Source organism: Carassius carassius, chromosome 20, assembly GCF_963082965.1.
Source record: "Carassius carassius chromosome 20, fCarCar2.1, whole genome shotgun sequence".
NCBI classification, from domain to species: Eukaryota; Metazoa; Chordata; class Actinopteri; order Cypriniformes; family Cyprinidae; genus Carassius; species Carassius carassius.
Genome location: NC_081774.1, coordinates 28,889,292 through 28,906,654, shown reverse-complemented (window position 1 = coordinate 28,906,654; position 17,363 = coordinate 28,889,292). Strand labels below are relative to the sequence as shown.

The 17,363-nt window shown below is 36.1% G+C and overlaps 2 protein-coding genes across 3 annotated transcripts; one reads left to right on the top strand and one right to left on the bottom strand.

The window, feature by feature from the left end:
* Window positions 1-65: 65 nt before the first annotated feature.
* LOC132096824 (UMP-CMP kinase-like) lies at window positions 66-7,279 on the top strand. Of its 2 annotated transcripts, XM_059502462.1 has the most exons (7): window positions 66-206; window positions 440-488; window positions 3,772-3,918; window positions 4,590-4,742; window positions 5,385-5,461; window positions 5,663-5,759; window positions 6,444-7,279. In XM_059502462.1, the coding sequence occupies exons 2-7, from the start codon at window positions 477-479 to the stop codon at window positions 6,483-6,485; spliced, it is 528 nt and encodes a 175-aa protein (XP_059358445.1). In that variant the 5' UTR covers window positions 66-206; window positions 440-476; the 3' UTR covers window positions 6,486-7,279. The 2 variants fall into 2 exon arrangements, with proteins under 2 accessions (XP_059358445.1, XP_059358444.1); XM_059502461.1 differs by lacking the exons at window positions 66-206; window positions 440-488 and adding an exon at window positions 2,085-2,347.
* Window positions 7,280-9,233: 1,954 nt separating this feature from the next.
* bcl6ab (BCL6A transcription repressor b) lies at window positions 9,234-17,265 on the bottom strand. The gene is made up of 9 exons (XM_059502416.1): window positions 17,118-17,265; window positions 15,481-15,648; window positions 15,169-15,390; window positions 13,584-14,267; window positions 13,404-13,495; window positions 10,758-10,916; window positions 10,549-10,679; window positions 10,331-10,468; window positions 9,234-9,886 (listed from the first exon to the last, which is right to left on the bottom strand). The coding sequence occupies exons 2-9, from the start codon at window positions 15,639-15,641 to the stop codon at window positions 9,761-9,763; spliced, it is 1,713 nt and encodes a 570-aa protein (XP_059358399.1). The 5' UTR covers window positions 15,642-15,648; window positions 17,118-17,265; the 3' UTR covers window positions 9,234-9,760.
* Window positions 17,266-17,363: the final 98 nt, after the last annotated feature.

Sequence of the window (17,363 nt, the reverse complement as noted above, 5' to 3'; positions counted from 1 at the left end):
AGCGCTGGAGTGCCGCACTGCCCTTGATGCTCGTCCCCAGCAGATGTGATCCGGCCTCCACCGATTCGGACACCCGGTGTGCGCCTGTTCGCCGTCCTCCTTCCAGTTCACGCGTCCAGCTGTAGCTCTGAGCCCTCTGATCCTGGATTTTCTGCTGGGCTCGGGCATGTCAGTGGTGAAGAGGGAGCCGGTGCTGCATAGAGAGGGTACGCTGGTTATATTTCCTCCAGGTGAACGACCTACCCAACATTTTGTTGATGCGGCTCCTTCTGAAAAGGAGGAAGCGACACACAGACGGATCCGGCCAAGCAGGGATTCAGTGCATCTGATTTACAATGCAAACTTGGGTGCTACTTCTAAAAACGCAATGCATGTCATGGGCATCACTAGACTAATTTTGTGTTTTTCCTTTGTGTGTTTCCATCCCTTGCATCCATAGCGAAGACACCCTGTGCAAATCTTTGAAGAACACGAAGATGGTGATGGAGGTAATAGCAAAAACAGCGCATGCAAAATCCCTGTAACATCATATAGCGCAGTGATTTTTAAATATGTTCATCCAATGAAAAACAGCAGAGAATCTTAACGCAGACATGTGCCTATATGGTCGCTGTTCAGTTGCAGTGAGGTGCTGATCGGTGTTGCCAGATTGCGATAGAAAAACAAGCAACCTGGACGGTGAGCGTGATTTCACCAAGTACAACATGTTCCTGGATCAACATCCTTGTTGATCCTGAAACAACATTCTAATCAACCAATCAGAATTCAGATATATTTTTTCAGGAAATGTCTGTTTTAGGCTTATAATCAGGGTTAGGTGTTTTTTACACCCTTGTTAATCAGCTATCATTTCCCACTGATTTTAGGAATAAATTAAGTTTAGGGGTAGGAATTGTGTTAAGTCTATATTTTTGGACAATAATGTTGATCCAGAATCATCAAAAGATGTTGATCCAGGAACATGTCTTACTTGGCAAAATCCCTGCGACCCAAACTGGACATGTTTACATAAAGGCTGGATCAAGCAATGCTAAATTACACCTTATTATTTTGTAATTAAATAAATTAAATCTAAATAAGTGAAAAATGATCTCTGTCGTGCTTGCACTATTTAATATTATGTTTATATGCACCTTAACATAGGCTAAACAATACTGAGAAAACTGTTCTTTCAAAATACACAATAAATAATGTTTTCAAAGTTTAACTGTTTAAAATTATGTTTAACTAGTTAAAAGTGGCCAGAATAGGCTATAATCAAGGTATTTATTTATTTAGGGCCGTCATACTTATTTTTACAGGAATGAAAACGAAGTTTTGAAGTGTAAAAGTACAGTATCTTCAGTGGATTGTACTGTTGCTTAACAAAATACAGATTGTACAGCTGATGAAATATCTTTCTGAAAAAGAAGTTCAGTAGACAAAAAAAAAATGGTGAGTTTTGAATTTTTTTTAAAGACATTATCAACCTCTCACATCCTCATTTTCATCTGTGTTCAATTCAGTATGGTGTCTAACATGATTAAGCTTTATAATAAAACCTTTTAATGTCACTTAACTTGTGTCAATATATTTTACATTTTAATTAAATATACATGAAAACATGATTTTTTTTAGAGTTTAGACCATGTTGTTTAGGTTGTGGCAAAGGAGTTATTAAAAAAAAGATCCAATCTTTGTTCTTGTTTTGTACTTTAAGTGCTAGAAACAAACTAGCTATACTCGTTCTTTAGTTTAGACGAACTTTTCTTCTGAGAAAATACAGAAACACTGTGATTTGTCAGTGTTTGTGCTATAATGAAGGTTAAGCATCAGCAAACCTAAAATACGGTAATATACTCTGAACATTAGGCCTACACTTGGGAATGCTCGCATTTAATTTGTAAACATCTTTAAAAAAATGAGTTATAAATTAAATACGTATAATAATAAGCGGACATGGCAACACGGGTGCTGATGCTGGCGTGCGAACCCCAGGCGCAGGAGGGGTGCGCGTTCTAGAGAACTTCCAGAGCTGTGGGCGTGGTTTACGTGACGCCAGTGACTCCTCTGCTCTCTGATTGGTCGGACACGTGTACGGCGGAAGTGGAATCTACCCCGCGCACTTCCTGGACACGCATCAGCCGGTCGTTCAAGCAGCTCTGTTCCTGGCTCGCAGGGGTCGATGGTCATTCATTAGTGCAGCTCTCTCTTATCTGCTCGGTGTATGATTGTGACTCTGCTGCACAGGCTGAAGGAGCTCCCACGCGTCGTGCACAGGCTGAGTGTGATGATGAAGCCGCAGGTCGTGTTTGTTCTGGGCGGGCCTGGCGCGGGGAAGGGGACACAATGCGCGAGAATCGTGGAGGTGAGAGAGATGCAGCATTAAGTCTTTTATCATATTCATAGAGAGAACTATAGAAGCGGTTTATTCAAAATAGCGAGGGTTTATGGGGCTGTAGAGTGTTAATGATTCAGATTTGCAGCAGCAAGGATCGTTCGTTATTTCCGTGTGTCCTCGAAGACATTCCATAAGTAAAAACTATTTCCCAGCGCCGTTTGGTCTCTTTAACAGCGATACTGGGTTTCATCTGACATGGTGGTATAATACATTTAATAGAAAGATAATTTCCTCATAATTAAAATGTGCATTGAGTCCATATTCATATATCCTGGTTATGAACAGGAGCTGTGTTCAATCAGGTCCCACCCAGCTGTCTGTGCAGTGTTCAGTCATGATTTGGCATCAGCATTGAGAAAAAAAACATGTGTCAAACATACAACTGATATGACTTTGAATGTTTAGTTATTATTATTAATTTATTAATAATTTATTGTGTTTCTTTTAAATTTTTATTTTTTAGCTTGTTAAAAAAAAAGTCTTACGCTCATCAGTTTGATCAAAAATACAGTGAAATATTGAATACTTTCTGAAGGATCATGGAAGGACACTAAATGCACTGAAGACAGAAAATACACATGAATACGTGCAATGTTGAAATATGACAACTGAAAACATTTTAAAAAGGGTTATATCTGTGCATTATTGCTGTTTTACTGTATATTTGTTTAACTTATCTTATTGTTGGTGAGCATAAAAGAGACTTAAAAAAACTTAATCACATTTATTCATTTAGCAGACACTTTTATCCAATGTAACTTGCAATAGAGGAGTACAAAATGATTTATCATAAAGAGGTAAATAAAGTCAGGAAGTGATCGTAATACAACGTTTTAGACATTGTCCAGATTATTATACATTTTTTAAATCACCTTTTTTGACTCTTCTGGTTCATTTTTTTGGATAATGGGAATAATTGTTTAAAATGGTTTTAGATATATAGTTTAAAAGAATAACGTCACATCACTTCAACATCATCACCTACTGCTTTCTTATAACTATGTTGTTTAGGTTGCATTTAAAGCAAAAGATTTATTGAAAAAGATCCAATCTCTGTTTTTATACTATACTTTTGAGTGCTAAAAAAACAAAACCTTCTCTATTAGCCATATGACATCTGAATAAGGTTGTGAAATGAGTTTGTGGATGCTTATTGAGGCCACACGTTTGGACAGACTTGACTGAAAATGTGTCTTGTGATATTAAAAAACATTTGATCTGTCAGAAGTGTCTGGACAGTCTTTGCAGCAAAGCTGCCTGTTCAGTTACCAAACCCATACACACCCCTCTTTTTATCCCATTCATATAAATGACAGCTGTCATGCTCCTTTGTAAGACGCTTATGATCTTCCAGGTTGGTTGACTGTGATGTGTTTTTCTCCTGCGCTCAGAACTACAGCTACACTCACCTGTCTGCCGGAGACCTGCTGAGAGAGGAGCGCAGCCGCAGCGGCTCTGAGTTTGGGCAGCTCATCGACACCTACATCAAAGAGGGCAAGATAGTTCCTGTTGAAATCACCATCAGCTTGCTGAAAAAGGTCCGTCCTGCTTAACAAGCCAAAGCTTTCCAGGTCATCATGACTCATGGTGATTGTAGAAGGAAACTGGAACATTAGCGGTGGAGATTTATTACTGAACGTGACCTTGATAACAAATGCCAGCAGTTTCACTATCAGGAGAGGAGAGTGCAAAGAACAGCTCGTAATAGACATAAATGGACAGGCTTTTTACAGTAACAGTCTTACAACAGTACCATATACTCTGCCATTGTTGTGTATGTTTGTTCGCACTTGCCTTTAAAATCGACACGTATTGCACAAGTCTACAAACCTTACACATACCACGCACGCGCATGACGTCACCGTTTTCAAAGATTCCTGTATTGGGTGTTTACACGGAAACAGTAACATTGGCACTTTGTTTTTAAAAAGATGCGTTTTCAGTCCCCAAAACGCCATTGTCATGTAAACGAACAGGAAAAACACACAAAACATTTCCTGTTTTTGGCTGGAGAGAAGGAGAATTCAAAGAGTGGCACATAAGAGACACAAATGGACAAGCTTGTCTCATAATAGGAATAAATCATAACTGCGATACCATTATTAAGCCTTTTGATGGCCTTTTCTGAGCAGATTAGTCATTTATCTTATCTAAAGATGGATGTTTTTAGATATTTATTTTCACTGAAGGAACATCTGTATTTTGTCAGGCAATGGAAGAGACCATGAAAGCCGATGACAAGAATTTCCGGTTTCTTATCGATGGGTTCCCACGAAACCAAGACAATCTGCAGGGCTGGAACCATGTCATGGATGGGAAGGCCGATGTCAAGTTTGTGCTTTTCTTTGACTGTGGTAATGAGGTGAGGAGCAGCTGTTTTAGTTAGTTATTACACTACCATTACGGCTGATTGAAGTACCAGCTGATTACTGATGTATCTTTGTGAATGAATAATGGAATGATTTTTTGAAATCGTAACGCCGCACAATCATGATGGATCAGCACGGTGGAAAAAATAAATCAAATAGTTTCTTCATTTCTTTTTTTTTATTAAACAGTGGTTTACTGAACAAATTCTGACTAAAACTTCTTAAAGAAAAAAAGATCTACTCGCACATTACTGGAATATTAAAGGTTACAAACTCTTAAATTCAATTGTTTTATATATATATATTTTACTTAAATAAAAAAATGTATGCAAACATGCAATTTGCAGTTGTTACATTAACTTCTAAATCTAAAGATAAAGTTTCTATTTGTTGTTGAAACCATTTGCACAGTGACTTAGTAATAATTCAAGAATTGTTAAGTAATATAGGCTAATGTTTAGTGAAAACTTTTTGTTTACAAGCTGTTGTACTGATGTCTTTCTGCGGTTGAAACACTGATCGAGTGATTACATGAGTCATCTTTATTTCATGTTATAACTAGTAGTAAAGCTGATCAATTATAAACACCAAAAAGATCACAACTGAAAGTGATTTTCAGCTGTTGTGTGTTTCAGGTTTGTATTGACAGATGTTTAGAGCGGGGCAAGAGCAGCGGACGCACCGATGACAACAGAGAAAGTCTAGAGAAAAGGTAGTTGTCAGATAAATTGAGCTTTATGCAAAGCATGTAGTATATATACTGTGATCATTTTAGCAGACCTCAGAAATATGCATTGTGTTTGGTTGAAGTCACTGAATAATTTGGCATTATATGGAAACATATGGAGTACTTTCTCTTTGTTTGCACTTGATTCCCCTCAAGTTTTCCGAATCCTTCTTGTTTAATTTTCAGGATCCAGACGTACCTCCAGTCCACACGGCCCATCATAGAGCAGTACGAGAAGCAGGGGAAGGTGCGCACGATTGATGCCTCCCAATCAGTGGATGAGGTACGACTGATGGTTTTAGTGCAGTTCTGCATAAAAGTTATTTTGGTATGCTTTATTAATCAAAAGTTTTTGAAAGACATTAACGCATACTAATAAAAATAAAAGGAATAGTTCTCCCCAAAATGAAAATTGACTCACCCTCAGGTCTTCCGAAACATAGAGGAAATATGTTTCTTCAATTCTTCAACAATTTCCTTAACTTAGAAAATGTGGACAAATTTATCATTTCATCACTTGCTCACCAATGGGTCCGCAGCAGTGAATGGGTGCCGTCAGAATGAGAGTCCAAACGGCTGATAAAAACACCACAGTAATCCACAACACTCTACTTGGACATTCATTCTGACGGCACCCATTCACCGCTGTGCGAGTGATGTAATGCTGCATTTCTCCAAATCTGTTCTTATGAAGGAACAAACTCCTCTACATCTTGGATGGCCCAAGGGCGAGTACATTTTCAGCAAACTGTCATTTCTGGGTGAACCATTCCTTCAAAAGGAAAAATTTTCATCAAAATCCCAAATTTAATATACAGTCCCTCATATAACAATGATGCTAAACAAAAATGCTGTTATTCTGTTGTGCATAGACCTATTAAATGAAAAACATGAGCTTCAAACAAACCAAAAGTGAAGTGTTGCCTCGACAACTAACTGAAGTTAAAATACTTAATACTTCTTTCAGGTGTTTGCAGATGTGAAGAACATTCTGGAAAAAGAAGGCTAAACGTCCACAGCAAAAATCCAAATTCTTGAACATTAAGGTGTCTGTGTATTGTCGGCATTTTTACTCATTCAACAGTAAAATCGGTTGTTGTTTTTTTTAGATGCGAGAGTGTGTGCTTATATCTATGTTTGTAAGTCTGAAAGGAGAACACTTTTTTTGCTGAGCAAGGATCCTTACTTGCTCAATATTAAACAATATTTCATTAGAGAATCAAGCAAGCTTGAACAATAATGATCAGGGCACTTCTGTAGGAAGAGAACATGCACGCTTCTGCTCTTAACTTCCGGATAATCTTCCATTAAGTGTATAAAACACAATTAGAAATAAGCCAAGAATAGGTTGGAAAATACTACAGTTCCTATTGGCTCCTGCACTTAACCGTTTCATTCTGAGCTCTAAATGACCAACAGGAAGTAAGCGTGTTGGAGTAGATTTCCAGACCTGTTTGTGTTCCATTGGGTGACATTTTTTCATTGTTTTGTATAATAATCCACAGCAGGTTCTGAGGACCGTTTGCTGGAGAGCTGAGTTTTAGCTGTATGTTTTTCTTTTATCATATCTTGGCTGATGTATTCCAAACACATGCCATCTTTGCTCAGGCAGTAGATTTTAAGATGTGGGGAAGGGGGCTTCTATGCTTTTATTTGATTGTCTCAGCATCTCTGTGTTGTTCATGAAGAAACTGAATTTGTCATATTGATGTGACCGTTCCATAGATAACACAAAACAATATTTGAAATATCAGTGATGACAGAACCCACTGAAAAAAAATAAACGTTCTGATGTTGAATGTCTTCTGACTCCAATCTGATGCTCCATTTGAATTTCAGTAATTCACAATTCTGCACTACAGGAAAAGAAGAAAAGCTGAATGCTAGTTTCACATGTATATGACAGGCACTATATGCATAACCAAATGTTATCTTCTCAGGAAATAAAAAAATAAATAAATATATATATATATAATCTTTTTATAATATATTCATCTTTTTATTATATATATATATATATATATATATATATATAAAGATCCAGCATTATTGTCTCTTAACAGCAGCATTTTCTTTTAAGATTGTTCAATGATGATACATAAACTGTTAGTAATTTCTAAATTATTATTTTTTTTAATTAAAAGAACTTATATTTCTAAGATCAGTAGCCTGAGGTCAGTATTTATTTATTTTTTTTAAAAAGATTTTTATATATACATTTTTTTTTGTTTTCCACAAAAATATGATGCAGCACAACTGTTTTCAGAATTAATAATCAAAATAGTTTTTTGAGAATCAAAGCATGTTAGAATGATTTCTGAAGGATCATGTGACACAGAAAAAGGGAGTAATGATGCTGGACATTCAGTTCTGATCACAGGAATAAATTATGTTTTAAAATATATTGCAATAGCACTATTTTAGTTATTTAAAATTGTAATATTTCACAAAATTACTGTTTTTGCATTCAAATAAATGCAGCGTGAAAAACTTTACATTGAAATAATCTTAATGGTTGTGTATTTCATTCTGTTTCAGTGTGTTGTTACATTACAGTGTTAAACGTCACAGGGCTGAAAGTCAATAAAAGCCTTAAACAACAGAAAAAGTTACAGTCAATTAGACAGTATGTTACCTGGGAACTTCTGTATATACAACAACTTATGTAAAGTTGGTGATGTGAAGATGATTCTCTACAAGCAACTTGGGAATTTCTGTTTTCACACACAAGTACAATAGAAAAGATTCAAATATCTAGTTTCTCAACTATAAAAGCATGTGCTCACACTGTTTGACAGTTGTTCGCGTGCAATGGAGGAAAATCATAGTTGACACCCTTTAAATGCACTGTAGGTGTAAAGCTGTGACATAAAGCAGATAAGCCTTTCTGAATGAATCCGTGCTTGAGAAAAACACCTCTCATGTTTCTGCACAACAATAACCCTTCGCACAGAGCTACATTCATACAGAAATTGTTTTGTGTTGTGTGGAAGAACTAGAAGAGCTTGATAAGTGAGATATCAGTGAATGAATCAGCGTGACGCTTCCACTATCTAATGTTAAACAATGTGCAAATATGTTGCATGATCAGGTTGTTTTTTTCTATGAAGAAAAAAAAATTCTATATATTTATTTATTGTATGCAACACTAACTTGCCCGAATGTCATATAATATGTTCATTGACTTGACTCTATTCTGCATCAAGATTTTAGGTATATTTGTATGTATATTTATGTGAAGTGACTGATTTGTCTATGGTCCTGCAGTGAGACGAAAGCATTTTTGGTAATACTTTACAATAATGCATCAGCTTACAATGTACTATAGTATTTATTCATTTTTGTTCACGTTAGTTAATAATACAGCTATTCATTGTAAGTTCGTTAGCTCATAAAAAAAAAAAAAAAAAAAAACTTAAAAAATGTAAATGAAGCTGAACTAAAATAGTAATAATTAGAAAAAATAAATTAAACTGAAACAAAATATTAATAAAAAAGAATATATTACTAAAACAATGTTTATAAATAGTGTGTAAAACTGTAGCTACACAAACCAACTCATACTTAATCAACTTAAATTTCTTGGTATGAAAAATTTCTGTGAAGTATACTCAGCAAATAAAAAAAAGGTTTTTATCACTGAATGTCAGCACACCTGTGATCTGGCTGTATGTAATTATTAGCATTTAACTTTATAATATCAAAAATGTAAGATGATTAAATATGCAAAAAGAAATAACGATAATCAAAGCAGAACTTTGCATTTGTTTGGTATGAAATATTTAATTGCAAGGACCTTGGGTCCTCTAGTACCAAAAAACAGCTGTACAAACACATGTAAGTCCAATATGACTGTCGGACAAAGCAGAGCTTCATTAAATGTACCACACTGACAAAACATACACTGCAATTTGAATAATTATTTTTGTACCAATATTCCCTGTCATATATTATATACAATGCATAGTTTTACTTAAAAGGGAGTGAAATAGCATTCTTAATAAAAAATAAATATTAGAGATCTCATACTATCTTAGACTATGACTAAGAGCTTGACGTACGATGCCTGGAAGACAGTATATACAGTAAAATCTTAAACCATCATGATGAAATCATGCAGGCTGAACCTGAAAGTGCTGGTGCACTAATCCATATTTAAGAAATAATATCCAGCGTCACCATATGAGTAAACACAGACATTGGCAAGACAGAGATCCATGTATTTTCTGATGGCTTTTCTGGCTAAAGGAACTGTTAAACGTCTCTGAAGAGCTTGATGTGTTTTCAAGAGGTCACGAGGGAGGAGCTTCTGCCGGACTGGACCTTGGTGTTGGTGACGGCCCCGTGCTTTTGTCGCAGATGCAGACGCAGCTGACTCTTGTGGCGGAAGTGCAGGTCACAATTCTCACACTGAAATGAGAAACATCACTTCTCATCAGTTCACATCAAATGCTTTCTCAGTCCAAATATTCAATAATGATATGTGAACATAGGTGACCATGGAACACAAAACCAGTCATAAGGGTCATTAAAAAAAATAAAGTATCTTTCATTGACGTATGGTTTATTAGGATCAGACTACATTTGGTTGAGATACAACTATTTGAAAATCTGGAATCTGAGGGTGCAAAAAAAGAAAATCTAAATACTGAGAAAATCTCCTTTAAAGTTGTCTATATGAAGTTCTTAGCAATGCATATTACTCATCAAAAATTTTACAAAATGAAACATGATTTTTACCTAATATCCTAATGATTTTTTGGCATAAAAGAAAAATTTATAATTTTGAAACCATGCAATGTATTGCTGGCCATTTCTACAAATTAACCCGTGTTTCTTATGGCTGATGCTCACATGATAAGGTTTCTCTCCTGTGTGTATTCGTAAGTGACTCTTCAGCGTCTGAAGGTGGCGGAAGTGCGTGCCGCAGATGTCACACGGGTACGGTTTCTCTCCGGTGTGGATCAGTACGTGAGCCCTCAGATGAGCCACCTGAAACCACCGAAGCAGAAGATGAAGAGCATTTGCTTTGCATTGTCACAGTACAGAAACACTCTGGGGTCTGACTGTACCTGGACGAAGCGTGAGCCACAGGTTTCACATTTGTATGGTTTTTCTCCTGAGTGGATCCGTGAGTGAGTCTTCAGATTGGCAGGTCTGTTGAACTGCGCTCCACACACGCTGCAGCGGTACGGTTTCTCTCCTGTTATAACAAACCAGTATAAATATGTAAAAGTGCAACACACAGGTTTGAGTGAATTCCAAAGCGCCGCAGAATTACCTGTGTGGACGGACTTGTGGCTCGCTAGGTTTGCGTTATAGCAGAACATGGCCTGGCAGCGGCTACATCTGTACGGTTTTCCGTCCTGCAGCCACCGTGGCCTTTCTGCATCAGATTCGCTCCTGGACTCACAGTCGTTACAGTAGATTCCGTCCCGCTCTGAAACACAACACCAGAGCTATTAGGATTCATTGACACACTGGAAATCAGATCTGATAGGTCAGAGTGTGATGATAATAATGACGTAATAACAATAAGATTCTTAAACTCGTCTGTATTTTTCACATCCACCTCACATACTGCCCTGTGACCAACAGGGGGCCCCAAAGAGAAACAAAACAACAACAGCAAAATAAAACTCAGGTATGTTTACTTCAAATATATAATGGAATACCTAAATATTGTTGAATATTAGTAATATTAACTATTAAAACATTTTAATATTTAATCATCATTACATCACTTAAATATAATATACACACACACACACACACACACACATATACATATACACAATGTATTCCTAAATATTATTAAATTTGACTGAAACTATTAAAAGATTTTTATATTACTAGTATTTTGATACTTAATAACTAAATATAATAACTATAATAACGTAATAACTAAAGATTATTATTGACAAACAGATGCTATTATTATTTACTAATTACCAGAGGTGGAAAGTAACGAATTACATTTACTCGCGTTACTGTAATTGAGTAGCTTTTTTGTGTACTAATACTTTTTAAAGTAATTTTTTAAATCTGTAATTTTACTTTTACTTAAGTATATTTTGTTTGAAGTATTGTACTTCGCTACATTTTAAAACACATTAATTACTGAGTAAAAAATAAAAAAATAAATAAATAAATCGCTCCCTGGAAACTTCGGCAGTAAATAATGGGCAGGAGGGCAAACTGGCGCTAAAATCACAAGAAAGATGCAGACGGTCAAAACAGGCGTTAGTTGTGCAGACACCGCTGAAAACGAAACCCCGTCATATTCTGAAGTTGAACTCGAAGGAAATGAAGTGAACCCCTGGCCATATGTATGCTCTATTATGCAGTGTAAGCTGTACTTGCCTAGGAAGACCAAACTAGCAGCTTATAAAATCTCGACAAGACATCAACCCTTCGCAAGAATGTAGAGGTAAGCTAAATAATTGCATCGGTGCATTGGTGGTTAAAATGAAGCTTTGACATTTTAGCAAGAGGTTTTGCACAAATTAGCCAAAAAGACCGTGGTGAGGAGTGTGCTATTTTTGTTTTAATGATGTGCGCGCGCATTTATAGTGCGTTCTTTCACTGTGATTCAGTCTCCTAAAATGCATTTAGAATGATCACAAAATTGAAGATATAGGGGCAGAAAATTCACATATTTATATAATTTCATATATTAAATCAAAATCACACAAAGAATGCCATCTTTTCCTCCAAAAATCATCATGAATATATACATACATATATATAACAGTTCAGTAAACAAGTTAATTAAGAGACTTGCGTTTTAGACACCATATTGCCTTTTTTAGCTCTATTTCTACAACAGAAAATAATTCCAAACACAGCCACCAAAGCACAGTTTTGCGTCTCTGAGCAACGTGACAGTGTCTCGTTCCTGAATGAATCAACCGTTTAAATGATTCGGTTCAATCGCAATGACTCACTTATTAACAGTGACTTGCTGACACATACTGGCCATTTTAATTTCACATTTAAAGTATCTTTTGATTTTTTTAAATAATTAATTTCTTATCATTTCAAATGAGTATTCAACATTTTATGTCTTGTATATCAAAACATTATTCATGCATTTGTAACTGCAGGTTAAATGCATTCTTGTCCTGCACTAAACAGTGTAATACATCTAAATGCCACTTCCAATGAATCTTCTGCATTTCCTCTGCATTAAAAGATGAGTTTGTTGATACTGATTTGCCTGGTAACAGCCCAAATGTTTTATTATTCTAAATAACTGATTCCTTTAATTAAAAACAACTAGTTTGAGATTAATAGACCTATCACAGGGGTGTCAAACTCAGTTCCTGGAGGGCCATAGCCCTGCAGAGTTTAGTTCTAACCCTGCTCCAGCACACATATGTAGTTTTCATATAAACCTAAATGATTAGATTAGCTGGATCAGGTGTGTTTAATTAGGGTTATATCTAAACTGTGCAGGACTGTGGCCCTCCAGGAACTGAGTTTGACACCCTTGGCCTGTCCCATTTTGACTCCCTCCCACTGTTAAAATGTAACTAAGTAATTTTTACTCTGAGTAAATTTTAAATGAGCTACTTTTTACTTTTACTTGAGTAGATTTTTAGACTGGTACTTTTACTTGTACTTAAGTAAAATTTCATTAATGTAATGGTACTTTTACTTGAGTAGAATATTTTTGTACTCTTTCCACCTCTGCTAATTACAATACTAAATACTAAAATATTGAAACCTCTAAGTGAACACAATTGTTCACAATTATTGTTTTATTATTATTATGTATATTATTTTTTAAAATAATTATTAATATTTAATATAATTTAGGAATTACATTACATTATATATAATATCATACCTAAATACTAATAAATATATATATTTTTTTTTGCTCTTTAGGTCCAAAATCCATTTGTGCAGAAAGTGTGTTCACCTGATCGTGTGGGTCGAGTGCTGCTCTCCTCGGTCAAAGTGTTGGGAAGTGAAGAGTCGTGCTCCTCTTTTTTGATGCACTCATCTGCAGAGCTTAAAACACATGACACCGTGTTTAAGAACAATGCGTCAAATACTAATACTTGCCACACTGCCATCCTTAAAGTTTGGCTTCACTGACCTACTATCCATAATGAGCTTCCCCCAAGCTTCACTGCTCTTGTTGGTGGATTCTGCAGCCGTGTGGGATGGAGTCGGTGAGCTCTTGTCATCCGCCCCGTCTGTGGAGTTCAGCACAATGAACTTGTATTTCTTCCAGTTGCGCACCTTTGGGTGACTGATGGAGCTGGGAGGAGACGCCACTCCTCGACTGCAGCTGCTGGACTCTGCGGGTGAGTTGGGTTGGCAGTCTGATCTGAGAGGGCTCTTGGGGCCGCTGCTGTGACACGGCTCAGTGTTCTCCACCTCTGCATTCAGAAGAGGAGTCTTCCTGTCTCCCTCGGCTCGAGCTGAACGGAAGAGCACAGATGGACGGTTCCTCTCCTCTCTAGCCTCTGTGGCTCCTCCGTTAGTCTCGGTCCTGTCTGGAGGGGAGTGCTGCTGGCGGGCTATTACGCCCGTCTTTGGGATCTGCCAGAGCGGGTTTGTGGTGTTGGAGGTGTCCATGGGGAGAGGTAGATGTCTGTAGAAGCAAGAAGGGTTTTCGGTGGAAGTGTTGACTGAATAGTGCAAGCTGGGAGGAGCGTAAGTGCTAAAGTTCATGGATTGGGTGTTCAGGGCATCGCTGAGGAGGAAGGGAGCTTCTGAAGATAAACAGCCGTGATTAACCAGCATCTCTGCTCTGCTCTGCTTTACACACAAGCCCCTTTAGAGAAAACCAGCAGATGATGAGTCAGTGATTAATAACAGCATCCAAGATCAAGAAAAGAAATCTAAGGGCCAGTTCTGTAATCCTTGTATTCTTAGTGGTTTCTTTTTGTTTTGAAAAACCTTTATACTATTTTTACCCATCGTTTGATTTAATGACTAACTTTAACAAATGTCATGTGGTATAATCATGAAAAAAAGTGATACAATATTTTTTTTACACCTTTCATATATACATACCCATTAAAATGTTCAAAAATATATATTTTTAATAAATATTATAATAAATAAAATATTATAATAAATCAAAAATTCTATATACGGCATTAAAATTATATCCACAGTATAAAACAATTATTATATAAATATTTATATATATATATATATATATATATATATATATTAGAACATTATATTATTACATTTACAGTATCCAAAATTACAAATATCATGAATTATAATGTTTAATGTTTTAGGGGCTAGACTACATGACAAATTCAAATGTAAATTAACTTTGCCATGTCCAAAAAAGTCAAATTATATGATATTTTAAGAGACTTAAAGACTTAAAACATAGAAACGTAATATTAGCAGACAGTTTTTCCCCTAAGAAACAACAATAAATGGTGATGCCATTCTATTTAATTTATACATATATTCTTCATTATGATATCAGGAAAGTTGTATCACCCTAATTATTACCCAAATAAATGAATAAATTTAAATTCAAAAATGAAAAATAATCTCATCATAAATGAAGTGAACTGCTTTTTTAAATGTAATTCTGAATTAATAATTCAAATATTAAGTAATGTAATTTAAGACAAAAAATAAATAAAAATAAAAATCAGTGTCAGATGTCTGTGTTTGAATGTTTTTGTGCCTTTCTAAGCGCTCACCTGGAGTCTATGAACCTCTGGCATGTGTCCATCACATGCTCCATCTGTAAGTATGTGGCTGTGTTGAGGGTGGCTATAATAAAGTTATCTTTAAGCGTGAGGCAAGACGTATACATGAACTCCAATAATATGGCGAAGCCATCGGGGTCCACATTTGGATCTAAACTTATGATGCCCAAGTTGCTTTTATGAGCCTCTGCAAACATGGAGTAGAAGAGGCCACTGGGAAAAAAACAAGATGCAATACAAATGTCACTTGCTCTGCATGTCATGTATTTAACATTTTGCAAAATGCAAAAATCATAGCACTACCTGCACGCCATCAAAACTGTCTTATGGGCCCGAAACTGCTGCCCACCGACCACAATGGTGACATCGGTCAGGATGTTTCTGCTGCGGAGGCGGTTGAAGTTGAACAGCACATCACCAGCATGGCGAGTGAACTTAATGCAGCCGTCTGCTGCACCTGACATTGTTCCCCTGCACAGAAAGCATCCAGAATCAAGTAAAACATTTGAATGAATGCATGCATACATTTCCACTTGGCTAGTAAACTTTTAAAAATAAACTACATCACACCAGATATATATATATATTATTAAAAATCTGTATAGTTACATCTAATTTTACACAATAGGCTATATTAACCTAAAATCTTAATGTCAAAACTGAAGGTGTGCAAGTTTAGTCAAATGAACACTAGATGTCCACAAAGTTGCAAACTGAAGATATGATCTACGTTTACATTCAGGCCTAACAATATTATGTATTAAATATTCTTTGTCTCTGTAGTCAACATTTGCTTTGAGTCTGTTCATTTTATTGAAGAGTTTGAGTAGTTCTTCATTTATTGTAAGATCTCTCAGTGATGTTTTACACATATGCACTGTACACTTTATACATACTCTCAACTATTTAAAATCCTGCTATATTCGTATAATTTTTATATTTACTATATGCATTTGAATTGAGAGACCAAAGTGTGCAGACAAACCTAGAGAGCTGCCTACCTAGACAACTTTAAACAGCATTATTAATGCTTTCATATTAGAGATACGATCCTCCGAGAAGGCCATCTAAGTAGGCAGCTTACTTCGGTCACGAAATCAACCAGATCTCAATGACGACGTTTTTACGCTTTTGATACTTTTTCAGAAATTCTGCATCAGGGAACAGCAGAATATATAATTTAAGACACTTCCTCGTGAGTGACACTTGCTCATATGGTATATCAAACCTTGTGGCATATTGACTAAAAGTATTACGACGACAAGTTTATGAATAAAAGCCACATGAGTAGACTCTATTACAGGTGTTTTGTGTCAAACGAGCGTTTCGATTTGATACGGTTATGTTTCAGTGAAACATAAATAATCTCGCGACATTAATATGCTTGCATGCTGACGCACTCGAACATAAAACATATTCGCATGCTGGATTTATTGACCACTGATAATGTATTGCATTTTCCATGAAATAGATACATTTGAGAGTTCACCAGCATATAATCGCATGCGCATGAGTGAATGACAAAGTCAGAGAAAACCTATGCAAAATAATAAAACTTTTCCACATTTAAAATGTATATTATCTATTCGCGTCTAGTGTTTTATGACCACGCAGGCTGTCTATTATAGGAAATAAACTTAGTTTCCCTCCCATATAAAGTTGCATAAACCTGTCTTTATTATACAATTCAGAGCTTCCTAAATCAGCTTAACCTCACTGAATCTAATACAGAGAGTGAAACTGACAAATGAGACGAATGAGATTAGTATTTCACGCAATCAGGCCAACAGAAGTCGAGTTGCGTAATTATAACACGACAGCTCTAAATACAAGAAAGTAATCTGGCGTAAAACAAAATTATAAACAACTATAGAAATAACTCGTTTCTTTAGAGCGTATCGTGTTTAGTCTAGACTTGTTGCTAGATAGAAGAAAATCACCTGGTGTATTTTTCTTGGAAGTGTCCACCGAAGACAGTTCTTGGAAGAACTCTTCTGAGAAGACGCACTTCTCAATTCTCGGAATTTTACCAGTGGACTGTACCACTGAGACTCAGGAGGGGACATCCAGACTTTCTGTCCTCGCGCTGCTGTAGTGCCAACTTATTGCTTATCAGAAACATCACGACAGTCATTCTGAAAGCTTTGAGACTAACATGTATGCTAGATGTTATTGTGTTTAGCACC